We start from the raw sequence: 25,806 nt of genomic DNA on the forward strand, positions 1-25,806 counted from the left end.
AGACTGCAGCTGGGCAACAAGGCCATCTACCACCTCGAAGCCTTCGTCGCCAGGTTCATGGCCATGTACAAGAAGTTCATGGAAGATGGTCTCGATGGCATGATGTTCTAAATCTTTATTTCCTCCCAATAAAAATCTGCTGCCACCACAAACCTGTTGGGGAACATGTCCCGTCTTCCCTGTAAAGACTTTAGGAAATGTGGAGCCTTCCCTTCGTCCGCTCGCTACCGCAGCTTCGTTGTTGAGCACCATAAAGAAAACTGCAAAACGACATTAAATAGTAGGAATAAAATTTGCATATTAAACTAAACCCTTTAATAGTTCTGGTCCGCTACCAACATGCAATTCCAGACCTAATAAAATAGAAAACATGACAGTGGAAGTATAGCGTATCACCTGACAACGTTCACACTTGCAGCATAAAACCTATTTAATGAAAGAAAATCCATCTTTTCTAATCTGACAGTTGAGGGTGGAAGCGACGGCTTCATCAGTAACACTCCTTGTGTCCTCTGGCTGTGTAGTAGATGACGAGGCCCAGGGTGATCAGCACCCCTGAGCCCACCAGAGTCAGGAAGCCCACCACAGGCTTCCTGACCAGCAGCTGGCAGCCGCTGCAGGGCTGAGGCCTGCTGGGACACTGCTGCGGCGCCCCCCCCAGGATGGGGAAGCCGTTGTGCCGAATGATGTTGCGGTAATTGGAGAGAGAGGCCTTGACGATGACTTCCTGCTGGACCTGCCCGTATAGGCCGAACTCTGGGTCCCGCTGGTCATTGAGGGCGTAGGCAAAGTACCCCTTCAGGTTGACCCCGTCCAGAGTGTATGCTGAGGCAGCAGAAAGGAGCCATTGAGAGGCGACACAACGAGCGGGTCAAATGTAAGAAACACTGGCTGGTTTCCCCAATAAATGACCAGGTCACACCGGCATAAAATGAGATGAGATGAGGGACCCGTAACCACCCAGTAACCTTGACTCAGCAGTTCACAGCAGTGTGTGTATTTGTGTTTTCATGTTCTGGTCGAACAACACAAGTGTGTTCCAAGTCAGCTCAAGGGTCGCTGACCTAAAGAGAATGATTAAACTCCAGCGAGACCACGGCGGAGGGTCACATTTTAGACATTGATCCCTCGCTGCATGAGGCTACACGCATGATGAGAGTGTCAACAGGCGTGTGTGTGCGTGTGTGTGTGTGTGTGTGTGCGTGTGTGTGTGTGTGTGCGTGTCCCTCTCACCTTTCAGTGCTTCGTTGATGTAGTTATACAGGTAGTACACTCTTAAGCTGTCTTTGAAGCGAGCTGGATCTTCCTGGACCCCATTAGCCATCACATAGACGGGGACGTCGCAGTAGCGCTCCCTCACCTGCAGCAGCGGACGAGCGACATCGAGATTCATCGTCACGCAAAAGCAGCACGTCTGCGTCCACATCACACAACTGATTTAAGAGAATGTAAGTCATGCTGCGTGTGTTGCTCCGTCTGCTCACCCAGTTGAGGGCTTTCCTCAGGCCCCAGGGCACCACAGGCCTCGGGGACATGATCCACGTGGTGTCTATCATGTGTTGCACCTCCAGCTTTGCTGTGTAGGTGTATCTGCAGGCATGACACCGACTTGGAAAAGCTGATTGAGGACTTTAATCCAAGTAAGAATCTCCTAAAGTGCGCCTTTCATGGGGTTTTACGAATAAAAACAGGATGTATCTTACGAGTCTTCCTTGGCGTGCGTCACCAACTTGGTGCTGAAGTGACTGATGGCGAAGAAATCATACGTCCCTTTAACCAAGTGATGATCGTCCTCATTAAACACTGGCAGGCTGTGGGAAACATGGAGAGATCTCATGAATCCGTGCGCCGATCACGTTTTACTGTAAAGGTTAGACAGGAAGTCTTCGATAAAGAGTCAAATGTGAATGGATTTGTACTCGAGTGAGTTGAGCTGTCGCAGCCAGCTCCTCATGCCCAGAGGATAATCGCCCGTGCCAAAGATCGGCTCTGCGAACCAGCCAACGCGGAAATCTAAAACCCTTTTAGCTGGTTCCACATCCTCCCGGCTGAAAGAGAACGCTGGTTCCACCCAGTCCATGTGGAGAGCCAAAGACACCTGAAGCACAGAACTCTTGTGAGTCGGACTCCTAAACCGACACTGACGTTGGCGTCAGCGCGGCCTCGCCGTTGCACTGACCTGTCCTCCCTGCGAGGGCCTGAAGTCCCGATCGTAAGCGTGCCAGGCCATCGCGTGTGCCCGCAGCATCTGATGGCCCTCCTGGTAGCTCACCATTTCATCGTTGGGTTCATTTAAGGTGATCCACATCTTCACGTATTCACCAAGCTCTCTGTAACAGAGCCTGGCGTAGTCTGCAAACGCCTCCGGAGTGTCCCTGAGAAGACACCCGCCGCTTCATTGCGTGCACATTGTGACTGCGATGGGATGTTTTTAACGTGCAAAAATGTCACAATAGAAAATCCTAAAAGTGTAGGTGCCATTTTCGACCCGTTCCACGTCTCCCCACTAGGGGGCAGTGATAATGGTAATTGAGTGGTGAAAATCCTCTCCACCTGTTGAGCCATCTGTTAGCGTTGTCCAGAAGCGCCGGCAGGCTGCTGCGCTGGCGCGTGTGGTGCCAGAGTGTGACCACAGGTGTGATGTTGGCCTGCAGCAACTGGCGGGTGAAGCAGCTGTAGTATCTGAGTAGGGTCGTATTGGCATGAGCCACATCACCTGTGGGCACCAGCGCTGACCAGTTGAGGGAGAAATGGAAGTGGTTCACGCCAATCTTCTGGATTTCTTCCACCTGAGTTAAAGCAGCTTAAATCATCTGCAAGTTGCAAAGAGCTTTTAGGATTGTGACGGAGGAGGGCCGCCTAAAGAGGGCCTACTTGTTGTCGGACGGTGGCGTAATCCGCGCAGTGCGGGCTCCGACGTAAAGGCGGTGCGTTGAAGCCCTCCAGCTTCTTTAGCTGCCCATTGTTGGAGATGTTCCACAGGTAAACACTGTGGTCTGAAAACTGGGTGGGCGTGGTCTCCACCTGCAACACACAGGACGTGCTCTCGCATAAACACACGCTCGCCCGCCACATCACGTCACGTCACGTCACGTTCACCTCATATCACTCAAATAAGCCCCAAATGGGGCAAACTGTCAGCTGTGGGGTAGTGGCTCAAAGCTGGACTTTCACCATCAAAACAGCGTAATCAACCAGAGGCCGACAAAGATCGCTGCCCTCACTCTTATGAAATGATTAATAGATCACAAGTTAAAATAATTAAACTTCAAACCTCACTAGTTCAACACTGAAGTTTCCCTCTAGGTCACGAAGGAACATCTCGTTCCAGACTAATACTGCACAGAAGCACGAGCAGGCACAGGAGCGTGCTGGGTTCACACATGTGCACCTGAATGGAGTTGGCCGACACTCCCCAGACAAAATGGCAGGGGAAGGTTCCGTGGGCCGGGCTGTTCTCTGGAAGCTCTGGGAAGCCGTTCTTCTGGATGACGTTTCTACGGGACAGGAAGCATCGTGACGTCGCCGAGAGGCTTCATGCGCTGAAACAAGCTGGCATCAATCAGTCGATCGCTGCTTCACATACACCTGGAATCTCTGTCACATAAGAGGAACAAAGAGCACCTGTAAAAGGTGGCGGAGGTCTTGGGCTCCCTCTTCATGTCCGGAGTGTTGAAGTCCACGTAGTAAAGCCCCCGTCGTATCCCGTACTCTCTGTGCCACTCGAACCCGTCGATCAGGGACCAGGCCGTGTATCCGATCACCTTCACTCCATCGATGACGATGGCTGCATGGCAGAGACGCACACGATGCAGTCGCTCACAACCGTTCTACCGGCCTGGCCTGAATGTCAGCGCTCACATTTTAGCGCCTCGGCGATGAACCTCTTCAGGTAGTACATGTGTTTCGGGTCTTCGGTCTTGGTGTTGCCCAGGACGTACCTGAATTAGAGGAGCAGCAGAATCCACCAAATGTGTGTAGAAGAGATGAAACTGGGCGGAGGACAGCACGGAAACCTACCAACCGCTCTGGACCACAAAGATGGGCGGCTTGTTGTACTCAGCGTTGACCCAGTAGAGCAGCTTCCTGAGGTCCAGATCCTCATGCTGGCCGAACTTCAGGCTGTCGTTGATGAGCTGGAAACTCAGCACCGCCCCGTGAGACAGGGCGAAGAAGTCTGCTGTCTGCCGCACCTGCTCCCGCTCCTCCCTGGAGAAGGAGGGCAGCCGCGAGCCCAGCCGCTCCTTCATGCAGGCAGGATACTCCCCGTCTATGAACAGAGGCCTGGCGAACCAGCCCAGGACGTGGTCCAGGGAGCACTGGCACTCCCGCAGGCTCTCCAGGCGGGTGTGACTGGGATTGATCCAGTGCGAGGACAGGGCGATGGACAGCTTGCCCCACTGGCGGGGTCGGTAGTGGCGGTCGTAGAGATGCCAGACAGCCGCATGAGCCTGGAGAGAAGAGCAGAGCAGCACGAGTTTCCCTGTTCCGCTGATAAAAGGAAAGGAATGAACAGATCACCCGATTTTAACCTTTCTATTGTTTTAGCACAGTCACTGTAACTTTACACAAACTGCACTTAAGGGGTAGAAACGACGACGGTGAGTTTGTGTTCTAGGCTTCTTTATGTGTCATTAATTATGTAGCATTAATGGGTCATTTCAGTCCTATTCCAGTTTAATTGATAATAATTACCTGTATTTGAAAATATTCATTTGCAATGTTTTTGAAATAGTTTGTTCCTTTCATCAAAACCTCTAAAGTTGAATTTCACCTAACACCATTTTGTATTTATTTCAATAATTTTGCACATTATGTTTTTCTGTAAATCTACGAACATTTCAAGAGAACTAACAAAGCCGACGTTTCACGCCTTTTTACGCCTCTAGCGACACCCACCTTGAGGAGATTGTGGCCGACTCTAAAAGGGAGATCTGGGTCGCTCTTGATCCCCGGGGCGACCACCCCGGTGCCGTACCCGTGCCGCGCCACCACAAACGGATTATCGATCGTGATCCAAAACTTCACATCATCCCCGAATGTCTGGAAGCAGAAGTCGGCGTAGTCCCTGAAAATCGCGACCATCTCCGGATTGGCCCACCCACCGAGGGTCTGCTGCAGGTGCTCCGGCAGGTCCCAGTGGTAGAGCGTCACCACCGGCTGCACGCGGATCTCCTTCAGCTTCCTGATCAGGTTTCGGTAATAGTTGGTGCCAATTTCGTTGTGACTCCCGCGGCTGCCGTTGGGGAATATCCTGGACCAGGACAGGGAGAACCTGTAGTGGCTCACGCCGAGCTGCCGGATCGCTCTGATGTCGGCGTGGATGTTGTGGTAGCTGTCACTTCCGACGTCCCCGGTGGCCATCCGGTTACCGCCGCGCGTAAAAGTGTCCCAAATGGAGAGCCCTTTGCCGTCCTTCTCGAACGCGCCCTCCACCTGGTACGCCGCAGTGCCAACGGCCCATATGAAGTCTTTGGGGAATGTGTCGTAGAGGAAAGCCTTGTCGCCCGGGTAGGGCAATTTACTGAAACGCCCCCACGTTTTTAACCCAGCGTTGGGACTCCCCGCTGCGGAGGTGAACGCGAGCAATGCGAGGGCGAGCAGAGCACTCATGGCTGTCACCACTGGCCCGAGTGTCCAGAATCTTTGTCTGAGCTGCCCTGGACCTTCCTTCCTCAGGGTTCTCGGGGAGTGAACGGTGGGCTGCGAACCCACAACACACCGCCTCTCCAAATCTGTCAATTATTAACCAGAGCACCTGATGCGCGAAGGTCTCCGGGCACGGCCTGATGGCGAGAGCCCGCACGAAAAGTCTGTTGCATTTAATATGTGCAGCGCCTGCCTGGATGAATATGGAACAGTCTAGAATGGATGCAAACGCTGAGCAGTTGGGAGCGTGATGCGCGCGCGACCCAGGTGCCACAGCCGGAAGCAGCGTCGTTACCGTCCATCCTCCGCCGCAGATAATCTCATGAGGACATTTATGTCACTAAAATCCCATTTGCATTCCTCTCCAAATCAAGTCAGAAGCTGGGGGGGGGGTGTGCAAACAGCAGTGGGGGCGTCCTGCTTCTCCATGGTCACAATAATTCTTATCTTCTTTGCTTTCAGCTCCGTTGCTGGGAAACTCTTTTACTGACGAACATCTTGGTCCATGCAGCATCATAGCTCTGTGTGTGTGTGTGTGTGTGTGTGTGATTAATCGCCCTTTCTGCCTCACTGTTGCATCACTGTGAAGAATAAACCAGATTGTCATTTAATGCTGCGACCCTAAAAGAATAGCTAGCTGCTAACTTGGTAGTTTTGTTTCAAACATCCAAACTGGTCCATTTAACGATGAAACAGACGTCCAATGTCCATGAAGCTCTCCGGGGGTTAGGGTTAGGGTTAGGGCGGCCTCATTAACAGTCCCGTTTATTGGTTAATGGCCTTGGAATAAAAGTGAAGCCACTCTTAATGCTCCGCTAACCAACACTGGAATAAATCTGACCGGCAACGTCAGCTTTGATCATGAGCTCAGAACACAGAACACCTGAGCTGGTCCCATCTCAGGTGCACATTCCCAGGCCTGGGGCGGCCAGAGGAGCCCCCAACCCCTGGTTGGTGCCCCCAACCCCTGGTTGGTGCCCCCAACCCCTGGTTGGTGCCCCTCTGGCAGCAGTCTGCAGCCTCTTTAGGATTCATTATTATTAAGGTGACCAGCCCGAGATCAAAGCAGCTAAATGGTGTTCATAAGAAATGTGCACGTCTGCCCCGACAAGAGGCAGAATTATAGTCCAGACTTTGGATTTCTGTGATAAATGACACTAAAGTTTAAAAGACCCGACAGGGAGGGGGCGACCGGGGGGGGGGGCGAGGCCACGAGCTGCTCACGACTCCCAACAGCGACACAAAGCTAAAAAAGAAGCGACGCCACCTCTCAGGAAATCCTACAGCTGGACAGAATTAACACTTTATTTTCAATACATTGTAAAAAAAAAAAAAAAAAAAAGAAAAAAGAAAATATACAGGACTGTAAACCAAAAATGCAATAAAACGGCTTCTAACATCGCAAAAAAGTACAGTTAATCTCTTTGTTGTGAACAGTGTAACAGAGGGAATGATGGTTTCCTTTTCTTGGAACGGGGGCACTTTTGGGGCGGGGGGGCATTTAGCATTTAGCCCCCAGTTAGCATCAACACAACAAGAACATGAAACAGACATGAGACTATTTACAACAGGGAGCGTTTTCCTTGTTCTGTTAAAACTCTTCCTAGCTAACGTGGCGAACACATCACAACGCAAACACCCACAGCTGAACACGGATGTACGGAGGTCGAGTGCACGTGTGTGCACGTGTGAGCACGTGTGTGCACGTGTGTGCACGTGTGTGCACGTGTGAGCGGATCAGCAGGAGCGTCGCAATATGAAAAAGATAAAAAGTTCAATGTCCGTGTTTCCCGCGCCGCCGCTCCAGCTCATCTTCTCCGTCCTGCTGCCTTCTTGCGACCCTGACAACGGTTTGGGTTTAAAAGCTGCGCTTTAATGCACAGATTCCATATTGCTGGGCAGGTGTGCACGTACCTTGGGCGTAGGCTCCTCCTCCTGCTCCTCCCCCTCCTCCTCCTCCTCTTCAGAGTCGTCCTTGGCCGCCGCTGCCTTGGACCTCCCCCCACGCCTGGAGCAACAGGAAGATGACTGAGTGTCCCGGCGCTGCACGGCCCAGAACCCCCCCCCACCCCCCCCCACGGACGGTTTATGGCAACACTAGTCGCCTCCCACAGGGCGACCCAGGGTCAGGGTCAGGGTCAGGGGCCGCGGGTTAGGGTCAGGGGGTTAGGGTCAGGGTTAGAGGTTAGGGGTCAGGGGGTCAGGGGCCGCGGGTTAGGGGTCAGGGGGTTAGGGTCAGGGTTAGAGGGTTAATGTCAGGGTTAGAGGGTCAGGTTAGGGGTCAGGGGGTTAGGGGTCAGGTTAGAGGGTTAGGGGTTAGGGTTAGAGGTCAGGGTCAGGGGGTTAGGGTCAGGGTTAGAGGGTTAGGGGTTAGGGTGTTAGGGTTAATGTCAGGGTTAGGGGTCAGGGTCAGGGTTAGAGGGTTAATGTCAGGGTTAGGGGTCAGGTTAGGGGTCAGGGGGTTAGGGTCAGGGTTAGAGGGTTAGGGTTAGGGTTAGAGGGTTAGGGGTCAGGGGGTCAGGGGGTTAGGGTCAGGGTAAGAGGGTTAGGGTGTTAGGGTTAATGTCAGGGTTAGGGGTTAGGGGTTAGGTTAGGGGTTAGGGTCAGGGTCACGCACACGAGATGATGATGAAGGTCCGGTGAGGTTTCACCATCACTGGAACGGCTCAGCCCTGCTAGCATCACCTGGTGCTGCAGACGCCACAACAGCCCAAACACGCATTCATGGCGTGCGGATCAGACGGGTGTGGGCCGTGCTGGGCGGCCAGTTACGCCTATGCACGTGCACGTCCTGAAACAGGACTGCGACCCGGTCTGAGAGCTCCGGCCCGGAGCCTCGCTGCTCAGCGCCGCAGCGACTTACGCTGGTTTCTTGGCCGCTGGCTGAGCCGATTTGGGAGGACGTCCTCGCCGCTTCTGTGGCGTCGACTCTGTTGGGTCCAGCCTGGGGAGGAAAACAGGCACGAGACCATCATGGTGTTAGGAGGCTGCTGACCACACCCCCTCGGTCGTGCTGTTGTCATGGTGAATGGGCGTTTACCCCTGCGACCTCCGTGGTGTCCTGGTCTGCCTTCCTCCCTTGGTCTTCACCTCCATATTTTCACTGCTCCTGTCGTCTTCATCCTCGTCGTTCTCTGCTTCCTCCTCCCCTCGCTCCTCTTCCTCCTCCTCCTCCTCCTCCTCCTCCTCCTCCTCCTCCTCTGGTGGAGGAGCCGCCTTCTTTCTTCCCCTTTTCCCCTTGGTGGGCGTGTCCTGGCTGGCGGTGGCAGACTTGGGCGGCCGGCCCCTGCGGGCCTTTTTGGGCGGGCTGTTCTGTTCGTCCTCCGGGCGATTGTCTTCGTCCCACTGGTCCTCAGAGTCGCCCGCCGAGGTGGTGTTGGCGGCTGCCTTCTTGCGTCCCCGCTTCGGCTTGCTCTCCGCGTCCTCGCTGGACGCCACGCCGCGTTTGCGACCGCGCGGCTTTTCAATATCCTGCAAAATAACTGAAATCAAGTTCTTGTGCTTGTAAAGAATCGTGGAGATGAAATGAATGTGTGGCAGATCCAGTGGTCAGCAGCAGTGCCCGTCATCACAGCAGGGTTACCACGGCGATAGCGGGACTTTAGTGGGGATATGTGCTGGTGCCGTCTAGGTTTGAAACCTGAAGGACATCAGGAGGCTCCAGGACCGGTCAGATACCTTGTCGGTGCCGTCTGCTCTCTTCATGGTGATGTCTTCGTTTTCACTCTGATCCATTTCTGCACTGTCGTGCCTGAAAAAGACGTTTGAATCAGACGTCAGAACCGAAGAGCGACCACTCGCTGACCCGTCTAACTGGGCTGAGAAGTGAAGGGTTCCTGGTTCGAGTCCTGGTGCAGGTAGTGGGGGCCAGAACACCTTCACACCTTGCTGCAGGTACCCTTGAGCAAGGTACCGAACCCACCAAGGCTCACCTGGGGCCCTGTGATGAACTGGCGAGTGGCTGAGCCATCACCATTTGTGCCCCCCCCCCGTGACCCCGAACGGTCAGTTTGTCTCTGTCTCCCCCCACTGAAGGCTGGTACCTGGTCTTGCTGCGCTGCGGAGAGCCCGGGTTCGATGAGGAGTCTTCGTTGCTGGCGGTTTCCATTCGGAAGGCTTTACTCTGGAGCTGCTTCCCCGCCGAGGCCAGCGGCTTATTCACCGCCCCCAGAACATTCGCCGACTTGGGCTGGACGAGGAAAAGGTCTTTACTTGGACTCGTTTGGTCCAGAACAACTCGCATCACTCTGAGCAGGTCGACTCACCTTTCCTGGCGTGAAGAATGACTTCATCTCCGGTGGGAGATAATTTTTGGTGTTGTTGAAATTCTAAAACAGGGAAAAATCAGAGATTGATTCAGTTGCAAATGTGAAGCAAACCTCAAGAGAGAGGTGAAGATTGTGAGGGGGGGTTCTACCAGTGTGTTAAAATTCACCTAAAAGTGCACAAACAAGTGCAAAATTATCCTAAAAGTGCACAAACAAGTGCAAAATTCAGCTAAAAGTGCACAAACAAGTGCAAAATTCTCCTAAATGTGCACAAACAAGTGCAAAATTCAGCTAAAAGTGCACAAACAAGTGCAAAATTCTCCTAAAGGTGCACAAACAAGTGCAAAATTCTAAAAGTGCACAAACAAGTGCAAAATTCTAAAAGTGCACAAACAAGTGCAAAATTCTAAGAGTGCAGGATAAGCAGAGGACAAAGGGCCTCCGAGACGCATGTCAGACCAACCTTGTCAGGTTTGGTGAAGAAGCGGGAGGGCAGCACCGGGTCTTTGGGGGACTCCAGACTGTAGGTGGTGCTTTTGGACATGATGATGTGCATGGCCACGTCGCACACCGTGTACAGTTTCTGCTCGGAACAGAAAAACGCAACATCGGCACATTTATTTGTAGCGCCATTTATTTGTAGCGCCAACATCAGACCCGGCGTTACCTCGTTGGTTTTCGGGTCGGTGGGGGCCTGGGCATCTTTAGTCTGCTTGATATTTTCCACCATTTTCCTGATGAAGGCGTGGCTGTTGTTCTCATTCTTGGCCATGATAATCTCAAGAACGAACCACAGAGCTCTGCGAGCAATTAATTAATTAATTAGCATATAAATACAAATGCCTAAAGCTTGAAAAATAAAATAAAATCAAGGCAGTAAAAAAGGAAAATCTCAGGATGACACTGAGTATTCCGAACAGCCGAGTTCAGGACTTACTCTTTGATGTCTTTGAGCTGCTCGATGTCTGACACTTTGATGTAGTCCGGGTCGTGTGCCAGGAGGTGGATGGCGTAGGGCACCACGTACTCGGGCAGCAGAGACAGCAGCTTGTCTGTTGGCAAAGACGCGGAGTATTAGAAGCTCCTCACAACAGAGCTGGAGGAGCTCACTGTCCAGAGCAGGGATAATCAGGAGCTCCATCAGAACAAGCTCTGTTTCACAGAGGTAGATCAAAGATCAGACGGTTTACCACTGAGGGCGGCGTGCTGTTTCAGGTACTCTCTGCGGATGTTCACATTCTTCACCAAACACTGGCGAGCGTGGGCCCTCCGCTCCTTTACGGGGTCCTTGGCACACAGAGCGAACACGGCCATGTATTCCAGAGGCAAACGCAGGCGACACAACCCCCGGTGGAGCTTCTGGGAGAAACACTGTCGCACCTGGTAGCACTCGTCCTGGACAGGAAGACAACGGTGAGCGGAAACAGGCGCCTGGAGCTGCTGAAGACGACGGGGGGGCTCTTACGTTGATGACCAGGGAACAGAGTTGGTACTGCTCCAGCGTGATGATCTCATGATAGCACGGCTCCTGTGCCAGCTTCAGCAGCGCGCACGCTGCTGCCAGACGCAACCGCGACATGTCGGGTTTACTGAGGGAGGAGAGCAGAACATCGGGCACCAGAAACATCATTGTGGTTTGACACGACGATCCTTCGACAGAGTCAAGCCATGCAGGCTTTGTGGCCCACCTCATTTTGCCCTGCTCAGTCAGGTCTCCATCGCTGTGCAGAATGGCCGTCAGCATCCTCAGGGTGGAGTTTCCTGACTTACTCTGGTTGTTCTTCACTCCAAGTAGCCACCTCACCATCAGCTTGATGCCCTGGATCTAAGCACAAACACACCTGCGTTAATTCAACCCCCCAATCGGAAATTCCAGTTAAACACAATTGAAGGAAGTCATCGAATGTCACATGTACGAGATGCCAAGACGGAGTTCTGACCTTAGCCAGAGTTTCTGGAGACACCTCATCATCAGGAACCCATAGTTTGGTCGTCTTCTTACCTGGCATCTATCCACAACACAGACAACACCGTCAGTCCCTTGTGCAACCACGCGGCCAATTAAATGCAAAGTGTTTAGTGACGTCAGGGCAATGCTGTTCTGTGAAAAGGTGGCTGAGTAATCAGTAGAAGCCCTGCCTCTCCTTAGCAGATGAGTGTACCCTGTCATTCATGAGGAGATCCTTCACAATGAAGTTGGCAACTAGAGATTTGAGCGGCGCAGCAAACTGCTCCGGGGCCAGCTGTGCTAGATGTCCTAAGGTGGTCAAAGGAGTGATGAGCTGCTCCATGTTAGTAGTATCCAGGCCCTTGTGTAGAGGCTGGAGAGGAAGAAACAACATAGGGTGCTTAGTCTTTTTAGTTGAGGGCTCTTCAGTATTTGGAAAGAACCCTGTGGAATTGACTGACCTCAAAGATCTGAGCAAAGTGTGTGTCTCTGTTGGTGAACATGGCGTTGATGCAGTGGATGGCATACTTGGCCTGGCGAGGTGGGCCTCTCTTAGCCTTGGCCTGCAGTACCGGCAGCAAGACACTAGGGGGAGCAGATGAGACGGTGATTGTGAGGTAGGAAAATAAATGAGGATTGTTCCGGAGGCCTGCAAACAGTGAAGCATACGATTTGATGTGAGGAAAACTCTCTTCCATCTTGCTTCCTGTGTTCTTGAAGATCTGCAGTGCTGCCTCTGCAACCTTTTCATCATCCATCTTCAGACAACCCAATAGGGACTCGAAGGTCTCCGCAGAGTGGAACGACACTGGGTGTGTAAAAGACAGCACCTGTGTGGAATAAAAGAAGAGCCGAATGTTTCCAATCACAGTCACCCGAACCATCATCAAAAAGAACCAGGTGTGCTCAAAAAAGGACCCGATTGTCACGATTATTCACTTCCTGGCTTCACTCAATAAAACGAAGGCAGGAAAGAGCAAGAACGAATATTTTTTCCTTAAACAAAATTGAGTTGAATGTGACTCTTCTTGTTACCTTCAGGAGCTCCAGCCCGGCTCTGATGGCCTCGTCGGTTGGAACGCCCTCCTCTTCGTCATCAGCGGTTCCATCTATAGATTTGTTAACCTGTTTTATCAAAGCACTGATGGGAAAGAATAAAGAGACAGGAACAGGTCAAAGGTCGGCATCGCCGGTGTGTTGTTAAACCTCTGGGTTTGTTCCCACCTGATAGACTCTGTGTCGATGTGTACAGGAGCGATTCTCTCCAACAGAAACTTCACCATTTCCAGGAAGGGATTGCTGGGCTGTTTGGGGCTGCCAAGTTTCTTTGTAATGTCCCTCTGAAAGTGACAAATGCACTTTTAAAATAGTCTCCCCCCCAAAGACACCCTCACCTATTCTCTCGTTCCATTCGAGTTGCCTGAGGTCACAAAAGTATGAAAAACATGCAAGGACACGTTGGGTGAGGTCAATTTCCAGCAATCTAGAGTAATAATTAATCTGTTGTTTTAATTTACCAAGTGAATAGTGTGGAAATGACAGATTCTACAGCTCGGGGTGTCAAACTCCGCGTGCTTCCACCCTCTTAAGGGCCGGAGGTGGGAGGCTTTCAAAGGAAAGTGGTGCGATTGCCACCTTCTCATCACCTCGACCCGGCCCAGAGCATCAGATTTCAGGTCGTTTTCCAGTTCAGGATGCTGATGTCACCCACAACTCTGCAATGATTGGGTCATTTTCAGAACTCACCACGCAGATTTCCGCCTGCTTGCAGGAGCACGATGGGCTGACCAAAGTCTCCAGCTGATCCCTGATGCGCTCGTCGTCATCCAGAACCTGAGCCAGCTTTTTCACGAAGTCCTGGGCCTTCCCAGGATCCGGCAGGTTCCCTGCAGCAACAGGGCAGGTAAAGCTGTCACACCACAGATCGGATGATGCCTAGCTGATTAAAGCAATCAAGCTGTTTCCATGTGGACTTTGTTGGCCGATTGAAACGAGCTCTTACTTGTGATCACCATGACCTTAGCAAAGACGGCCTTGCTGGATGCTTCAGACTGCAGATAAACAGAAGCATGAGAAGCTGGAGGCATGTGTGTGCCAACTCAGCTTTCTTTCAGCTGCTTACCTTTGGTTTTTTGATCAACTCCAGCAGGTCTTTAACGTGTTGTCGCAGCAGATTTTGGCACTTCCACATCTCATTCAAAGCTCTGAGAGGATCCAAATAAAGGGCTTCAGTTCTGACGCTCACAGGTCAACATTTGTGATTGTGTCGGGACACCGAGAGGACGTACTTGACAGCGTTTGTGTCCAGGGTAGCGTACAGATAGTAAAGACACTTCATTCTCTCGGCCGTTTCCAGGTTGTGAGGGACCATGTACTGGGCGAAGACCCGCTCCACCAGTAGCCTGTGAGCACACAGGCAGATCTTAACAAAAGCAGCATCCTGAATGACTCTTTTTAAACCACTGTTCAGGAGGGGGAACGAGAATAAAAGAATGACGAGACGACGTAGGATTACAGATGTGGCATTTTTTCAGTGACACGATATAATGTTAATAAATCTATGATTCAATAGATTTTACTTTGGGCTACATGTATGAGCATCATCTCCCCAAAACTGCAGTGTGTGTGTGTGCGTGCGTGGGTGTGCGTGTGTGCGCACGTGCGTGTGCTTGAGGGGTAAAAATAAACTGAATTTTCCTCTTGGGAGCAGACTGGTTCCCCACCACTGCAGAGATTGTGAGACCAGCTCAGACGCTGCATTCAGGCGTCCGATGGTGATATTGTTGTGCGTCATTAGTGCGACTGCTTTGTCGGCTTTGTCTGGACACGATGGCCCCACACCGCACTTCACTCACACTTCCAGCTCAGTGAGGAAAGTGGCAACGCAGCGTGCTGTTTGGCTGCTCGAGGACTGAAAAATGCCCCGATGCCCTGTGGCAACTGTGAGCGCTCAAACAGGATCTCATCTATATTGATAGCGTCTTGCTGCACTCTGCTTGGATAAGCACTGAATGAAACAACCGAGTGGATGGTATGGCCGTGAGACTGGTGGGAAGAGCAGAGGGAGAAGCTTATCAGACCTGTCATCAATGCTGTTCTGGTAGTAGATGTGGAGAAGCTTGTCTTTAATCCAGGAAATCTGTTTGGAGGCCTCCCTCCCCCCTTCGCCCTGCAGGGAATACTTCCTGTAGACCGACGCCAGGCCCATCATGGCCTCCTTCCGCACACGCCACTGATGTCAGGGGACAGGACAAAACAATTAGTCAAATCGTAACTTTGTGAGCGTATACTCCCCACAAAAGATCCACTTTATAATAACAGTTGAGCAATAAAAGACCTAACCTACAAACTGAGAAAGAACCTAAGACATCTCCACACTTCCACTTACTCTTTTGTCCAATGTTCTTTCCTTTACAAAATTGAGCAAGGCATCATTGACTAAGGACAAGTCTTTTTTGGCAGCAGTTACGATAGACACTATGACATCATGGCGGATGGCCTCCTCTGGGTCATGTGATCGGACCCTCAGGAATTCTGGAGAGAAAGCATAAAGACCAGAAATGAATTATTCGTCACTTGCACCTAAAAGAGCTCTAACCAGCCTTCGGTCACAGCTTCCAGAGGAGACATGCCTGAAATGTCCACCGGTTACCTGTGAGGTCTTTGGCCAGGTCAGGGTGGTTCATCAGACAGTGACTGGCAAACTTTACACACTCCAGTCTGATAGGAACATGGATGTCGTTAAACCTTTGGGGAAGAGAAATACTGTTAACACTGGAAATAAGAGACCCATTATTCATTCATTTATGCTGCCTTTGAGAGGATATAACGACACTCACCTGCCCAAGTAACATTGCCAGAGTGGTTTGTTCTGAGCAGCCAGCTCAGAATCCTTGGCCCCAAACATCTTAGCTAGTAGCTTCACCACCTGCAGCCTCTCGTCGTTGTCATTACTCTGCAGACACAACAGCAAACAGGTAGGACGCACGGCTCGTTTGCTCCGAGAGCTTTAATGAGCTACACTAGCATCACTCTTGTTTTTCCACAGCCACAACTGCAGTAACTGTGATGGACAAAGTCACAGGAAGGTGAGTGGCAGGAAGAGCAGGAGTGGGGATGGAAGAAGCATCGAGGAAGAAGAGGAAGAGCATCGAGGAAGAAGCACCGAGGAAGAAGCATCGAGGAAGAAGAGAAGAAGCATCGAGGAAGAAGCATCGAGGAAGAAGCACCGAGGAAGAAGCATCGAGGAAGAAGAGGAAGAAGCATCGAGGAAGAAGCATCGAGGAAGAAGCACCGAGGAAGAAGAGGAAGAAGCATCGAGGAAGAGAAGCACCGAGGAAGAAGAGAAGAAGCATCGAGGAAGAAGCATCGAGGAAGAAAGGAAGAAGCATCGAGGAAGAAGCATCGAGGAAGAAGCACCGAGGAAGAAGCCGAGGAAGAAGCATCGAGGAAGAAGAGGAAGAGCATCGAGGAAGAAGAACGGAAGAAGCATCGAGGAAGAAGAGGAAGAAGCATCGAGGAAGAAGCATCGAGGAAGAAGCACCGAGGAAGAAGCATCGAGGAAGAAGCACCGAGGAAGAAGCACGAGGAAGAAGCATCGAGGAAGAAGAGGAAGAAGCATCGAGGAAGAAGCTCAAGGAAGAAGCACGAGGAAGAAGCACCGAGGAGAGAGGAAGAAGCACCGAGGAAGAAGCATCGAGGAAGAAGCATCAAGGAAGAAGCACCGAGGAAGAAGCACCGAGGAAGAAGAGGAAGAAGCACCGAGGAAGAAGCATCGAGGAAGAAGAGGAAGAAGAAGCACCGAGGAAGAAGCATCGAGGAAGAAGAGGAAGAAGCATCGAGGAAGAAGCATCGAGGGAGAAGAGGAAGAAGCATCAAGGGAGAAGCATCGAGGGAGAAGGGGAGAGAAGAAGATCGAGGAGAAGAGGAAGAAGCATCGAAGAAGAAGCATCGAGGAAGAAGCACCGAGGAAGTAGAGGAAGAAGCATCGAAGAAGAAGCACCGAGGAAGAAGCATCGAGGAAGAAGAGGAAGAAGCACCGAGGAAGAAGAGGAAGAAGCACCGAGGAGAGAACAGAGGTGACAACGATGACAAGAGAATAGCTCAGAGGATGAGAGAGAGATGGGGGACTCTAGAGGGAGGAGATTGCCTTGCAGCCATTATTTTGAGGAGCTGGTGGTGGTCCACACTCCATCAGAAGAGCTAATGAGCATTATCCATCAGCAGGAAGGGTTCGGGTTAGCATGGCCCCCTGCTTCGTCTCTCCAGCCAAATAAAGAAACCTGCAGAGTAACTAAACTGTGCCGTTCTGGGGGTTATATAGTTATGTATGTATATATATATATATATATATATACACACCGTATTTTCCGGACTATAAGCCGCTACCTTTTCCCTACACTTTAAACACTGCGGCTTATTCTACGGTGCGGCTTATTTATGTATTTTTTCTATCGGCCGCTAGGGGCGCTCGAGCAGAAAAGTTACTGGCGCGTCACAGCCACTGTTTGAAGAGAAAAGCAAAGGTAGTGTAGCGTGTTGGGGAGGGTCAGTGTGGGAATTTCCCAGCATGCTTTGTGGCAGTGTGTCTGTGGGTTCAGGTTGGTGTTAACCCTGTTTTTGTTCGTTGTAAATGTTATCTTTTGCAACTTTCAATGTTAGTGTTCTCTTCATTGAGTTCTGGTTGTTGATGTATTTAATTACTGTTTTAATTACTGTTTGCACCTCCACACCATAAGCCAGGTTGTGTGTGTGATTGAAGACCTCCCTTCGTTGACGTGTCTTTGGTTCAGTGTTTAATAAAGTTGCTGCAGAATAAGCTTGCAGAAGTTTCAATGCAGGTTATAGACAGGTGCGGCTTATAGTCTGGAGGTATATATTATTATATATAGGTCTGAGAATCTGGCCTGAGCATCCAGCTCTCAGTGAACCTCTGCTGGACACAGTTGATGCTTTCACCAGTAACTGATGGGTTTATCTAAATAATACGAATCATCATCGTGCAAATTACACTAAATTACAACCAAGGAAACGAGGATTTAGCAACATGATACCTTCAGTTTAAATTCCAGCTGTGGCAGCACTGACAGCAGCAGGTGGCTGTCGATGTTATAAAGCTCCAGAATGAGGTCAAAAACGTGTTCGGAGAGGTCGCTGACAGAAGTCTTGCCCAGCATCAGCACCTGGTTGAAAAACTGAGAGGAACCGTAGCGATTACTCTTCAACTTTAAGACCGTCATGTGTGGCAGATCAGACGTTTCTGGCATCTGCTGCCGTCAAACATCCACAAAAATAATCATTTGAAATATACATTACAGGATGCAAAAAAAAGTCTTACATTGGTGATGTAGGGTTCAATGGCCTGAGCGGTTCTCTTCAGCAGAGCTTTGGCCAGGTCATACGCCTGTTTATTCAAATTCTAGATGGAGAGAATAAACATCAGGTTCTTTTCATGTGTGGAAACAGAAGGATAAAATGAAATGGCAAAAAGATTGTTGTTTTTTTATTCATCGGAGCACGTTTCCTGCAGGACGTCGCTGTACCGAATGTGACCTGCAGGGGTCGCAATGAATTGCAGGTTATGGAACACGAACCTGGCTCCTCAGCATTGGGGAGCAGCTTCTCCTTCAAAGGCTCAAACTGGGAATCTTCACACTGATATCTGAACAGTACTGTACCTTGTGTGCAGGCACCAGGTTGACCAACACTGTGTCCAACAGCTCCTGAGAAACAGTGTCTCCTTCACAGATGATGGAGCTCATCAGATCCACCATATGCATGTGCACCTTCTGGTTATGGCCATTGCTAGCAAAGTGAGAAGAGCATCATTCAACAATGACGCACATCGGTGTGAAGATCAACCTAAGCTAATTAATCAGGCATTCTTTACTGTCTTCTACAGGTTCTTTTTAAATGTATGAATGAATTTAAGATAGCACAGACGTGCTGAGTGTCAGTGATGATCAAGCATTAAAAGTCTCCTTCCTTCCACCATCTCCAACATAAAGCCAAGCTCTTGACATTTTTCATAGATAACAGTGAAAACATGAAGCCACACACATTTGTGGCCATAACCTTGGCACACACCAGTGCCATTTTGTTTCACTGGCCGAGATCCAACTTCTTTACTGCAGAATTTAACCCTCCAGGTTGTGTACGTTTGAACAGAGCGGCGTGGAGGGAAAAGGGGGCAAAAGAAGAGGAAGAACTGGACTGCTGCTGCTGCTGTGCAGTTCCAGGATGCAGCTGCAGATTAAGGTGCTATGGGAGCTCAGGGGCCTTTTTCTGACGGACAGAACGGCAAGCCCAAAGGGACAAGGTGAAAAAACGTGAAAGAGTAAAGGCGGAGCGGGCAAAGAAGCCCTGTAAGACAGCAGGAAACAGGAAGACAGGACAGGCGGGGGGGGGGGGGGTTGACAGAAACACTTACTTGATGACTTGGAAGAGCGTTCTGTAAAGCTGGGTGAAGATCTCATTGCTGTCTTCAAGCTCAAAACAAATATTGTAGGATTTCACCCAGGCGATGTTCTAAAACACGGAGAGAAAATATCAGAGTGCGTCGACTGATCACGCCGCTCCTGGAAGTAAATATAGCAAGATCAGGCTAACGCCAAGGGTTTCCCTTCACTTACTGTGGCGCTCTGGTCGCTATTAAATGTTGGGCTGATTTCTAACATCAGTTCTGTACCACAGAGCCGACGGACTCTGAGCTGCACCGCGCAGATTTAATATAATATTATACATATAATAATATTTAAGCACAAACACACATCTAAACTGCAGCCGACTACAAGCCGCAGGTGGTGAGACCTTTATGATTTAAATGCTTAATGACCAAAGACAGCAACATGCTGCTTCCTTTAACTTCAAAGCTGCTTCGTCAGCATTTCTTGGTGTGTTATCATGACGAGGGTGTGGACATGAAGCCAAAAAGACTGTTAAACAATTAAACTAGCGGCTCCTCGGCACCCTCCAGTCGCTCTTCCACCCCTCTGTCTTGTGCTGCCAGAGCGCCCCCTGGGGGTCCTAAATATCCATTCACATTCAGGGAACTTTATCCTGGTTGAGTGATGAAAGAAATGGTAAAAATCCATAAATAATCCGCATCGCCCTACAAGCTGCAGGGGACAACGCGTGGGAAACAGTAGCGGCCTATAGTGCAGGATGCTAACGCTAACAAAGCCTCCTTTAAATACACAACGTGTTCATTTATGTATGAATCCATATTGTCACAGTAACATGAGGATTAGACAGATGAGTGGAAGGACTGTCTGGGGATGAGGGACAGCAGATGTGGCTGGATGTAGGTCAGCCGTTGGGATTTGGAATCATTATCTATTCTTTAATGGGTAACAAGTGATCCAAAAGAGTCTTGTTTATTTCAGAGGATGTGTTATAAACTCTTAAATGCCCTAAACTATTTATTACCCCCCCCCCAAAATGCCACTGTGCAGCCCAGCTGGACAGCAGGCTGACGTACCTCGAGGAGATAGAAGTATCTGTTGAACTGGGCACTTTTGGTGTCCTCCAGTCCTTTCAGCTGTCTTGTGATGAACATGAAAATGTCCTGGAAACAAGGGAGAGGCTCACTGAGAAGGGTTAGGGTCAGGGGTCAGGGGTCAGGGAGTCATGAAACCCACCATGGACGCCCCAACACATTCTGACGGTGAGGAAGGTACCTTGAGCTTATCCGGGGAGGTGTATGGTGCCTCTGGGGCGTATATCCTGAAGATATCAGCCAGGCAGCAGGCCACCAGCAGACGCACGTCCTTGTCCGGGTGTTTCAGAAAGAAATCAGAAGCCAGATGGAGAGCCAGGTTCAGGTACAGCTCCTTCTCTTCCTCAGAATCTTGATCCATGTCCATGAAGGTCTTTACAACCATCTAGAAGCGTGTGGCAGCAGCAACAAAGGTCACCCTTAAAAAGGCCTCTGTAAATCGGCTCTCAAACAACAGGTCTCTCATTTGAAGAGGAGGGTTTTTATTTCCAGGAAGTCACATCTTTAATCACAATGGAAATTCTTTCATTTATTGACGTTTACTTCCAGACAGATGCCATTAAGCAGCAGAAGGGGAGAGAAAAGTCCAACTGACCTTCAGCCTGCGGACCATCTCCTCCTTGGAGATTTTGTCAGAGATCTCCTTGACCCCTGGGGGGTAGGTCACCTTCCCATCTGTGACTCGAGCTTTAGAGTGAGCCATCCTCTTCAGCTCTGCTCTGCCTGCAAAGGAGCGCAGAGAAGATCACCAGCGGCACCAGCGGTGGAGGCCAGGGCAGAAGGTGCGAGGAGGAAACAGCCCCGCGCTCCACCTTCCAGCACCCCCTCAAGTCAGTGTTGCCATGGAGATTAACAGACGCTGTTAATCCCATCATGTTTAGAGACGTAACCGTTTGAGAGCAGCATGAAGGTGGCGGCGGAGCCTGTGGCCGTACGAGCACGTCGGCCGTCCAAGGATGGTGGGAGGAGCCACGCGAGGACGCGCCTCCTGGACAGGAGACGGCAGAGCGGCGCCCGGCAGAGCGGCGCCCGGCGCGGCGGCGCCGGCAGAGCGGCGCCCGCAGAGCGGCGCCCGGCGCGGCGGCGCCCGGCAGAGCGGCGCCCGGCAGAGCGGCGCCCGGCAGAGCGGCGCCCGGCAGAGCAGCGCAGGTTCAGAGCTCCGCCAGGTGCGTGAGCTGGCTCAGACAGGAAGCTCCTCCTCCTTTAGGGTGGCGCAGCGGAGACTGGAGATGAGCGCCAAGAGCTGCTCCCCACCTTTAACGGACCAGAACCAGGAGCCCAAAAAGCATCTCCTCAAACAGAGACACAGTCCAACCTCAAAAACCAAATAAACTGGAGACTGCGCACCGCTGACTGTTACCATGGCAACGTGCCCACTTTGCCAACTCCGGGTTTGTGTGAAATGTAAAGAAGACGCACAGCGAGAAAACGGCCGGAACAAAATCACTGGACCGTTATAGCAGCTCCTTCATGACCAGGTGGCGCGTTTTATTACACCTTTACACACGTGTGATAAGGCCAGCAGCAGCTACAGTAGCAGCAGCAGCAGCAGCAGCTACAGTAGCAGCAGCAGCAGCAGCTACAGCAGCTACAGTAGCAGCAACAGCAGCAGCAGCTACAGCAGCAGCAGCTACAGTAGCATTAGCAGCAGCTACAGTAGCAGCAGCATTAGCAGCAGCTACAGTAGCAGCAGCAGCAGCTACAGCAGCAGCAGCTACAGCAGCAACAGCAGCAGCTACAGCAGCAATAGCAGCAGCTACAGCAGCAGCTACAGCAGCAGCTACAGCAGCAGTAGCAGCAGCTACAGCAGCAGCTACAGCAGCAGCAGCAGCTACAGCAGCTACAGCAGCAGCAGCAGCTACAGCTACAGCAGCAGCAGCAGCAGCTACAGCAGCAGCAGCTACAGCAGCAGCTACAGCTACAGCAGCTACAGCAGCAGCAGCTACAGCAGCAGCAGCTACAGTAGCATTAGCAGCTACAGTAGCATTAGCAGCAGCAGCTACAGCAGCAGCTACAGCAGCTACAGCTACAGCAGCAGCTACAGCAGCAGCAGCTACAGCAGCAGCTACAGTAGCAGCTACAGCAGCTACAGCAGCAGCTACAGTAGCATTAGCAGCTACAGTAGCATTAGCAGCAGCAGCTACAGCAGCAGCTACAGCAGCTACAGTAGCAGCAGCAGCTACAGCAGCATTAGCAGCAGCAGCTACAGTAGCATTAGCAGCTACAGTAGCATTAGCAGCTACAGTAGCATTAGCAGGCGTCCTCTCTGAAGACTCCTTTCACCATGAGCCCAAAGCCAGAACTCTTCTCCTGCTCTTGTTTCCATGGAGCTGACCGGGTGTGTTGACCCTCTCTGGGTCAGCTCCGCCCACAGCGGGTGTTGGCTGGACACGCCCCCAGCGGGGCAGCTCGGCTGAACCTTCCCCCCCCCACAGCTGCTGCCGCGTCTCTCTGACCCTCAGTGGAAGCACAGAAGTTCTGGAGCCGTCTAAGGGAGCCTGATGTTTGGGCTCCGTCCATCCTGGATTATTCAAGTCCAAGCTGCAGGGAATGTCCGTGCTCTCTAACCCGCCCCTGGTTGGTCCTGGTTAGTCCTGGTTGGTCGTGGTTGGTCCTGGTTGGTCGTGGTTAGTCGTGGTTAGTCCTGGTTGGTCGTGGTTAGTCCTGGTTGGTCGTGGTTAGTCCTGGTTGGTCCTGGTTGGTCGTGGTTGGTCGTGGTTAGTCCTGGTTGGTCGTGGTTAGTCCTGGTTGGTCGTGGTTAGTCGTGGTTAGTCCTGGTTGGTCGTGGTTAGTCCTGGTTGGTCGTGGTTAGTCGTGGTTGGTCGTGGTTAGTCCTGGTTGGTCGTGGTTAGTCCTGGTTGGTGCCGATCCCCAGCTGCTCCCCCTCATCTGTGATTTATCACACCACAACACCTTCAGCCTCCTCAGCCAGTCGGAACGCCGACACCGGCTGGTGGTTGGACGTGGACCCAACGACCTCTTCTGTGCACACACACACAAAACCCAAGTATCACGTGGGTTAGGGTGGGTTCATGGGTGGGTTAGGGTGGGTTCATGGGTGGGTTAGAGTGGGTTCATGGGTTAGAGTGGGTTCATGAGTCCATCCATCCACCCACCCATCAGGAGCTAACCCTAACTCTAACCCAACCCTAACCCTCTAACCCTAACTCTAACCCTAACCCTAACCCTCTAACCCTAACCCTAACTCTAACCTAACCCTAACTCTAACCATAACCCTAACTCTAACCCTAACCCTCTAACCCTAACCCTCTAACCCTAACCCTAACTCTCTAACCCTAACCTCTAACCCTAACCCTCTAACCCTAACCCTGATCCCTAACCCTCTAACCCTAACCCTCTAACCCTCTAACCCTCTAACCCTAACTCTCTAACCCTAACCCTCTAACCCTGACCCCTAACCCTAACCCTCTAACCTAACCCTAACCCTCTAACCCTAACCCTCTAACCCTAACCCTCTAACCCTAACCCTAACCCTAACCCTCTAACTCTACCCTAACCCTCTAACCCTAACCCTAACCCTAACCCTCTAACCTAACCCTCTAACCCTCTAACTCTAACCCTAACCCTAACTCTAACCCTAACCCTAACCCTCTAACCCTAACTCTAACCCTAACTCTAACCCTAACTCTAACCCTCTAACCCTAACTCTAACTCTAACCCTCTAACCCTAACCCTCTAACCCTCTAACCCTAACCCTAACTCTAACCCTAACCCTCTAACCCTAACCCTAACTCTAACCCCTAACCCTAACTCTAACCCTAACCCTGACCCCTAACCCTAACCCTCTAACCCTACCCTCTAACCCTAACCCTAACCCTAACTCTAACCCTAACTCTAACCCTAACCCTAACTCTAACCCTAACCCTAACCCTAACCCTAACCCTAACTCTAACCCTAACCTCTAACCCTAACCCTCTAACCCCTAACCCTAACTCCTAACCCCTAACCCTCTAACCCTAACTCTAACCCTAACCCTAACCCTAACCCTAACCCTCTAACCCTAACCCTAACCCTCTAACCCTAACCCTCTAACCCTAACTCTAACCCTCTAACCCTAACCCTAACTCTAACTCTAACTCTAACCCTAACCCTAACTCTAACCCTAACCCTAACCCTAACTCTCTAACCCTCCAGGTTTGGGTTGAAGAGCTGCAGCAGCCGATCTTCCCAAGTCGACGTGTTTCTGGGTTCTGATGGCGGCTGATTCACAAACCCTGACCCACACAGGAGATCCGGGTCACTTGTGGGAGACCTCAGAGGTTCGGGGGAAACACTCCGCTGATTATTGACAACATATCATCTCAAAGAGGTTCTAGGGCTCGGTTCTGCAGCACCGAACTCTAGAACCTCTGGCAAGTGTTGGATCTCAGAGGTGAGAAGAGGAACAAGCTGAATGGAAGAGTAGAAACTTCTCAAAGCCGGATCAACTCATCTGGGGTTCTGATGGAGAACCGGGTAAAAGCAACCATCAAAGCTCGGAACCTGCTTCTTCAATCAAAGCGCTGCTGTGCCGAGTCCTGCGTGTCAGAGGTGCACATGGTTCATGGTGAGATGACCAACTTTACTGTCGGCAAATGTTCGTAGAGGATCCTGAAGACGCGCAGCGGCCAGAAGGTTCCGATGACCCGGAGCCGCTGATGCGCGTCAGTGTGGCCGAAGATCGGGCAGGGATCGCTGCATGATGCTGGCTGCTGTTCTGGTCCTGCCCGGGCTGCTTGGACCCTAAAGGAACCCTGTCCTGCAGCGTTGCTGGGGCTAACCTCGCTAGCAGCTAGCGCCTGACGCTAATGTTAGCTAATGTTAGCAGCAGCCATCAGTGACAAGAGGGCGGACAGAGCAGCTCCGAACCCGCAGCAGGAATTCAGTCACAAATTCAAGCCCGGCGGCCGTTTCCCCAGATGTGCTCGGATCCCACGAGCGGATCCCACGAGCGGGACCCACGAGCGGGACCAGGTCAACCACCGCGATGAAGCGCACACGGCTACCGAGAACAGAGGCGAGCGAGGCGGGCAGCGCTCCGCCGATCGGCGCTGAAACCCGGCGGAGCCGCTCCGGACCCCCCCGGAGCCTCCCCGGAACCCCCCCGGCGTCGCCCGAGAACAATTGCAGCCCCAAACCTGGCGGCGCCCGCGCGGATTCTTACCTGTTCCGATGAATTGTGCTCAATCGCGTCCTCCTCTGCAGCTCTCGTTCCCCTCCGCGCTCCAAAATGGCGCCAATATGTGTCGCTTTCGTGCCCGCGGGTCCGAGCCGTGCACGTGCTTGGAGCGCCACCTATGGGCCATCATCTCCCAGCAGATCATGATGCAAAGATGCTGCTTTATCTTCAGGCCTAAATTGTTGATTGATCCGAAATATTTTTGAGTTTGTGTAAAAGTAGCGGAAGAAATGAATCTTACAGATTTGCATTGATGTTATTTTTA

General features: G+C 51.4%; 3 protein-coding genes and 1 long non-coding RNA gene across 5 annotated transcripts in view; 2 read left to right on the top strand and 2 right to left on the bottom strand.

The window, feature by feature from the left end:
* The window catches only part of rfc3 (replication factor C (activator 1) 3), a 2,146-nt gene extending 1,994 nt beyond the window's left edge, over nucleotides 1–152 (top strand). For both annotated transcript variants that reach the window (XM_057055141.1, XM_057055142.1), the window contains exon 9: nucleotides 1–152. This exon is cut by the window's left edge and continues 81 nt beyond it. In XM_057055141.1, coding sequence (XP_056911121.1) covers nucleotides 1–111 — 111 coding nt within the window. In that variant the 3' untranslated portion in view covers nucleotides 112–152.
* Nucleotides 1–25,806, top strand: part of LOC130537969 (uncharacterized) — a 157,466-nt gene that overhangs the window by 20,858 nt on the left and 110,802 nt on the right. The gene's annotated exons all lie outside the window — the stretch shown is intronic.
* kl (klotho) lies at nucleotides 101–6,366 on the bottom strand. Its single transcript, XM_057055083.1, has 13 exons — nucleotides 4,900–6,366; nucleotides 4,021–4,451; nucleotides 3,862–3,941; nucleotides 3,625–3,787; nucleotides 3,392–3,497; nucleotides 2,875–3,024; nucleotides 2,554–2,789; nucleotides 2,180–2,375; nucleotides 1,920–2,098; nucleotides 1,704–1,811; nucleotides 1,485–1,590; nucleotides 1,234–1,360; nucleotides 101–825 (listed from the first exon to the last, which is right to left on the bottom strand). The coding sequence occupies exons 1-13, from the start codon at nucleotides 5,611–5,613 to the stop codon at nucleotides 491–493; spliced, it is 2,931 nt and encodes a 976-aa protein (XP_056911063.1). The 5' UTR covers nucleotides 5,614–6,366; the 3' UTR covers nucleotides 101–490.
* Nucleotides 6,921–25,635, bottom strand: pds5b (PDS5 cohesin associated factor B). The gene is made up of 35 exons (XM_057055072.1): nucleotides 25,527–25,635; nucleotides 20,958–21,085; nucleotides 20,544–20,747; nucleotides 20,345–20,431; nucleotides 19,295–19,392; nucleotides 18,543–18,669; nucleotides 18,203–18,283; nucleotides 17,919–18,059; nucleotides 15,705–15,820; nucleotides 15,518–15,612; nucleotides 15,254–15,399; nucleotides 14,946–15,097; nucleotides 14,154–14,267; nucleotides 13,988–14,069; nucleotides 13,868–13,916; nucleotides 13,612–13,751; nucleotides 13,090–13,205; nucleotides 12,901–13,006; nucleotides 12,535–12,695; nucleotides 12,327–12,450; nucleotides 12,080–12,238; nucleotides 11,858–11,926; nucleotides 11,606–11,742; nucleotides 11,383–11,506; nucleotides 11,108–11,312; nucleotides 10,855–10,969; nucleotides 10,585–10,717; nucleotides 10,381–10,500; nucleotides 9,915–9,977; nucleotides 9,693–9,838; nucleotides 9,328–9,400; nucleotides 8,690–9,120; nucleotides 8,513–8,593; nucleotides 7,564–7,657; nucleotides 6,921–7,490 (listed from the first exon to the last, which is right to left on the bottom strand). Exons 2-35 carry the CDS (start codon nucleotides 21,063–21,065, stop codon nucleotides 7,458–7,460), a joined length of 4,230 nt encoding a protein of 1,409 aa, XP_056911052.1. The 5' UTR covers nucleotides 21,066–21,085; nucleotides 25,527–25,635; the 3' UTR covers nucleotides 6,921–7,457.

Source organism: Takifugu flavidus, chromosome 14, assembly GCF_003711565.1.
Source record: "Takifugu flavidus isolate HTHZ2018 chromosome 14, ASM371156v2, whole genome shotgun sequence".
NCBI classification, from domain to species: Eukaryota; Metazoa; Chordata; class Actinopteri; order Tetraodontiformes; family Tetraodontidae; genus Takifugu; species Takifugu flavidus.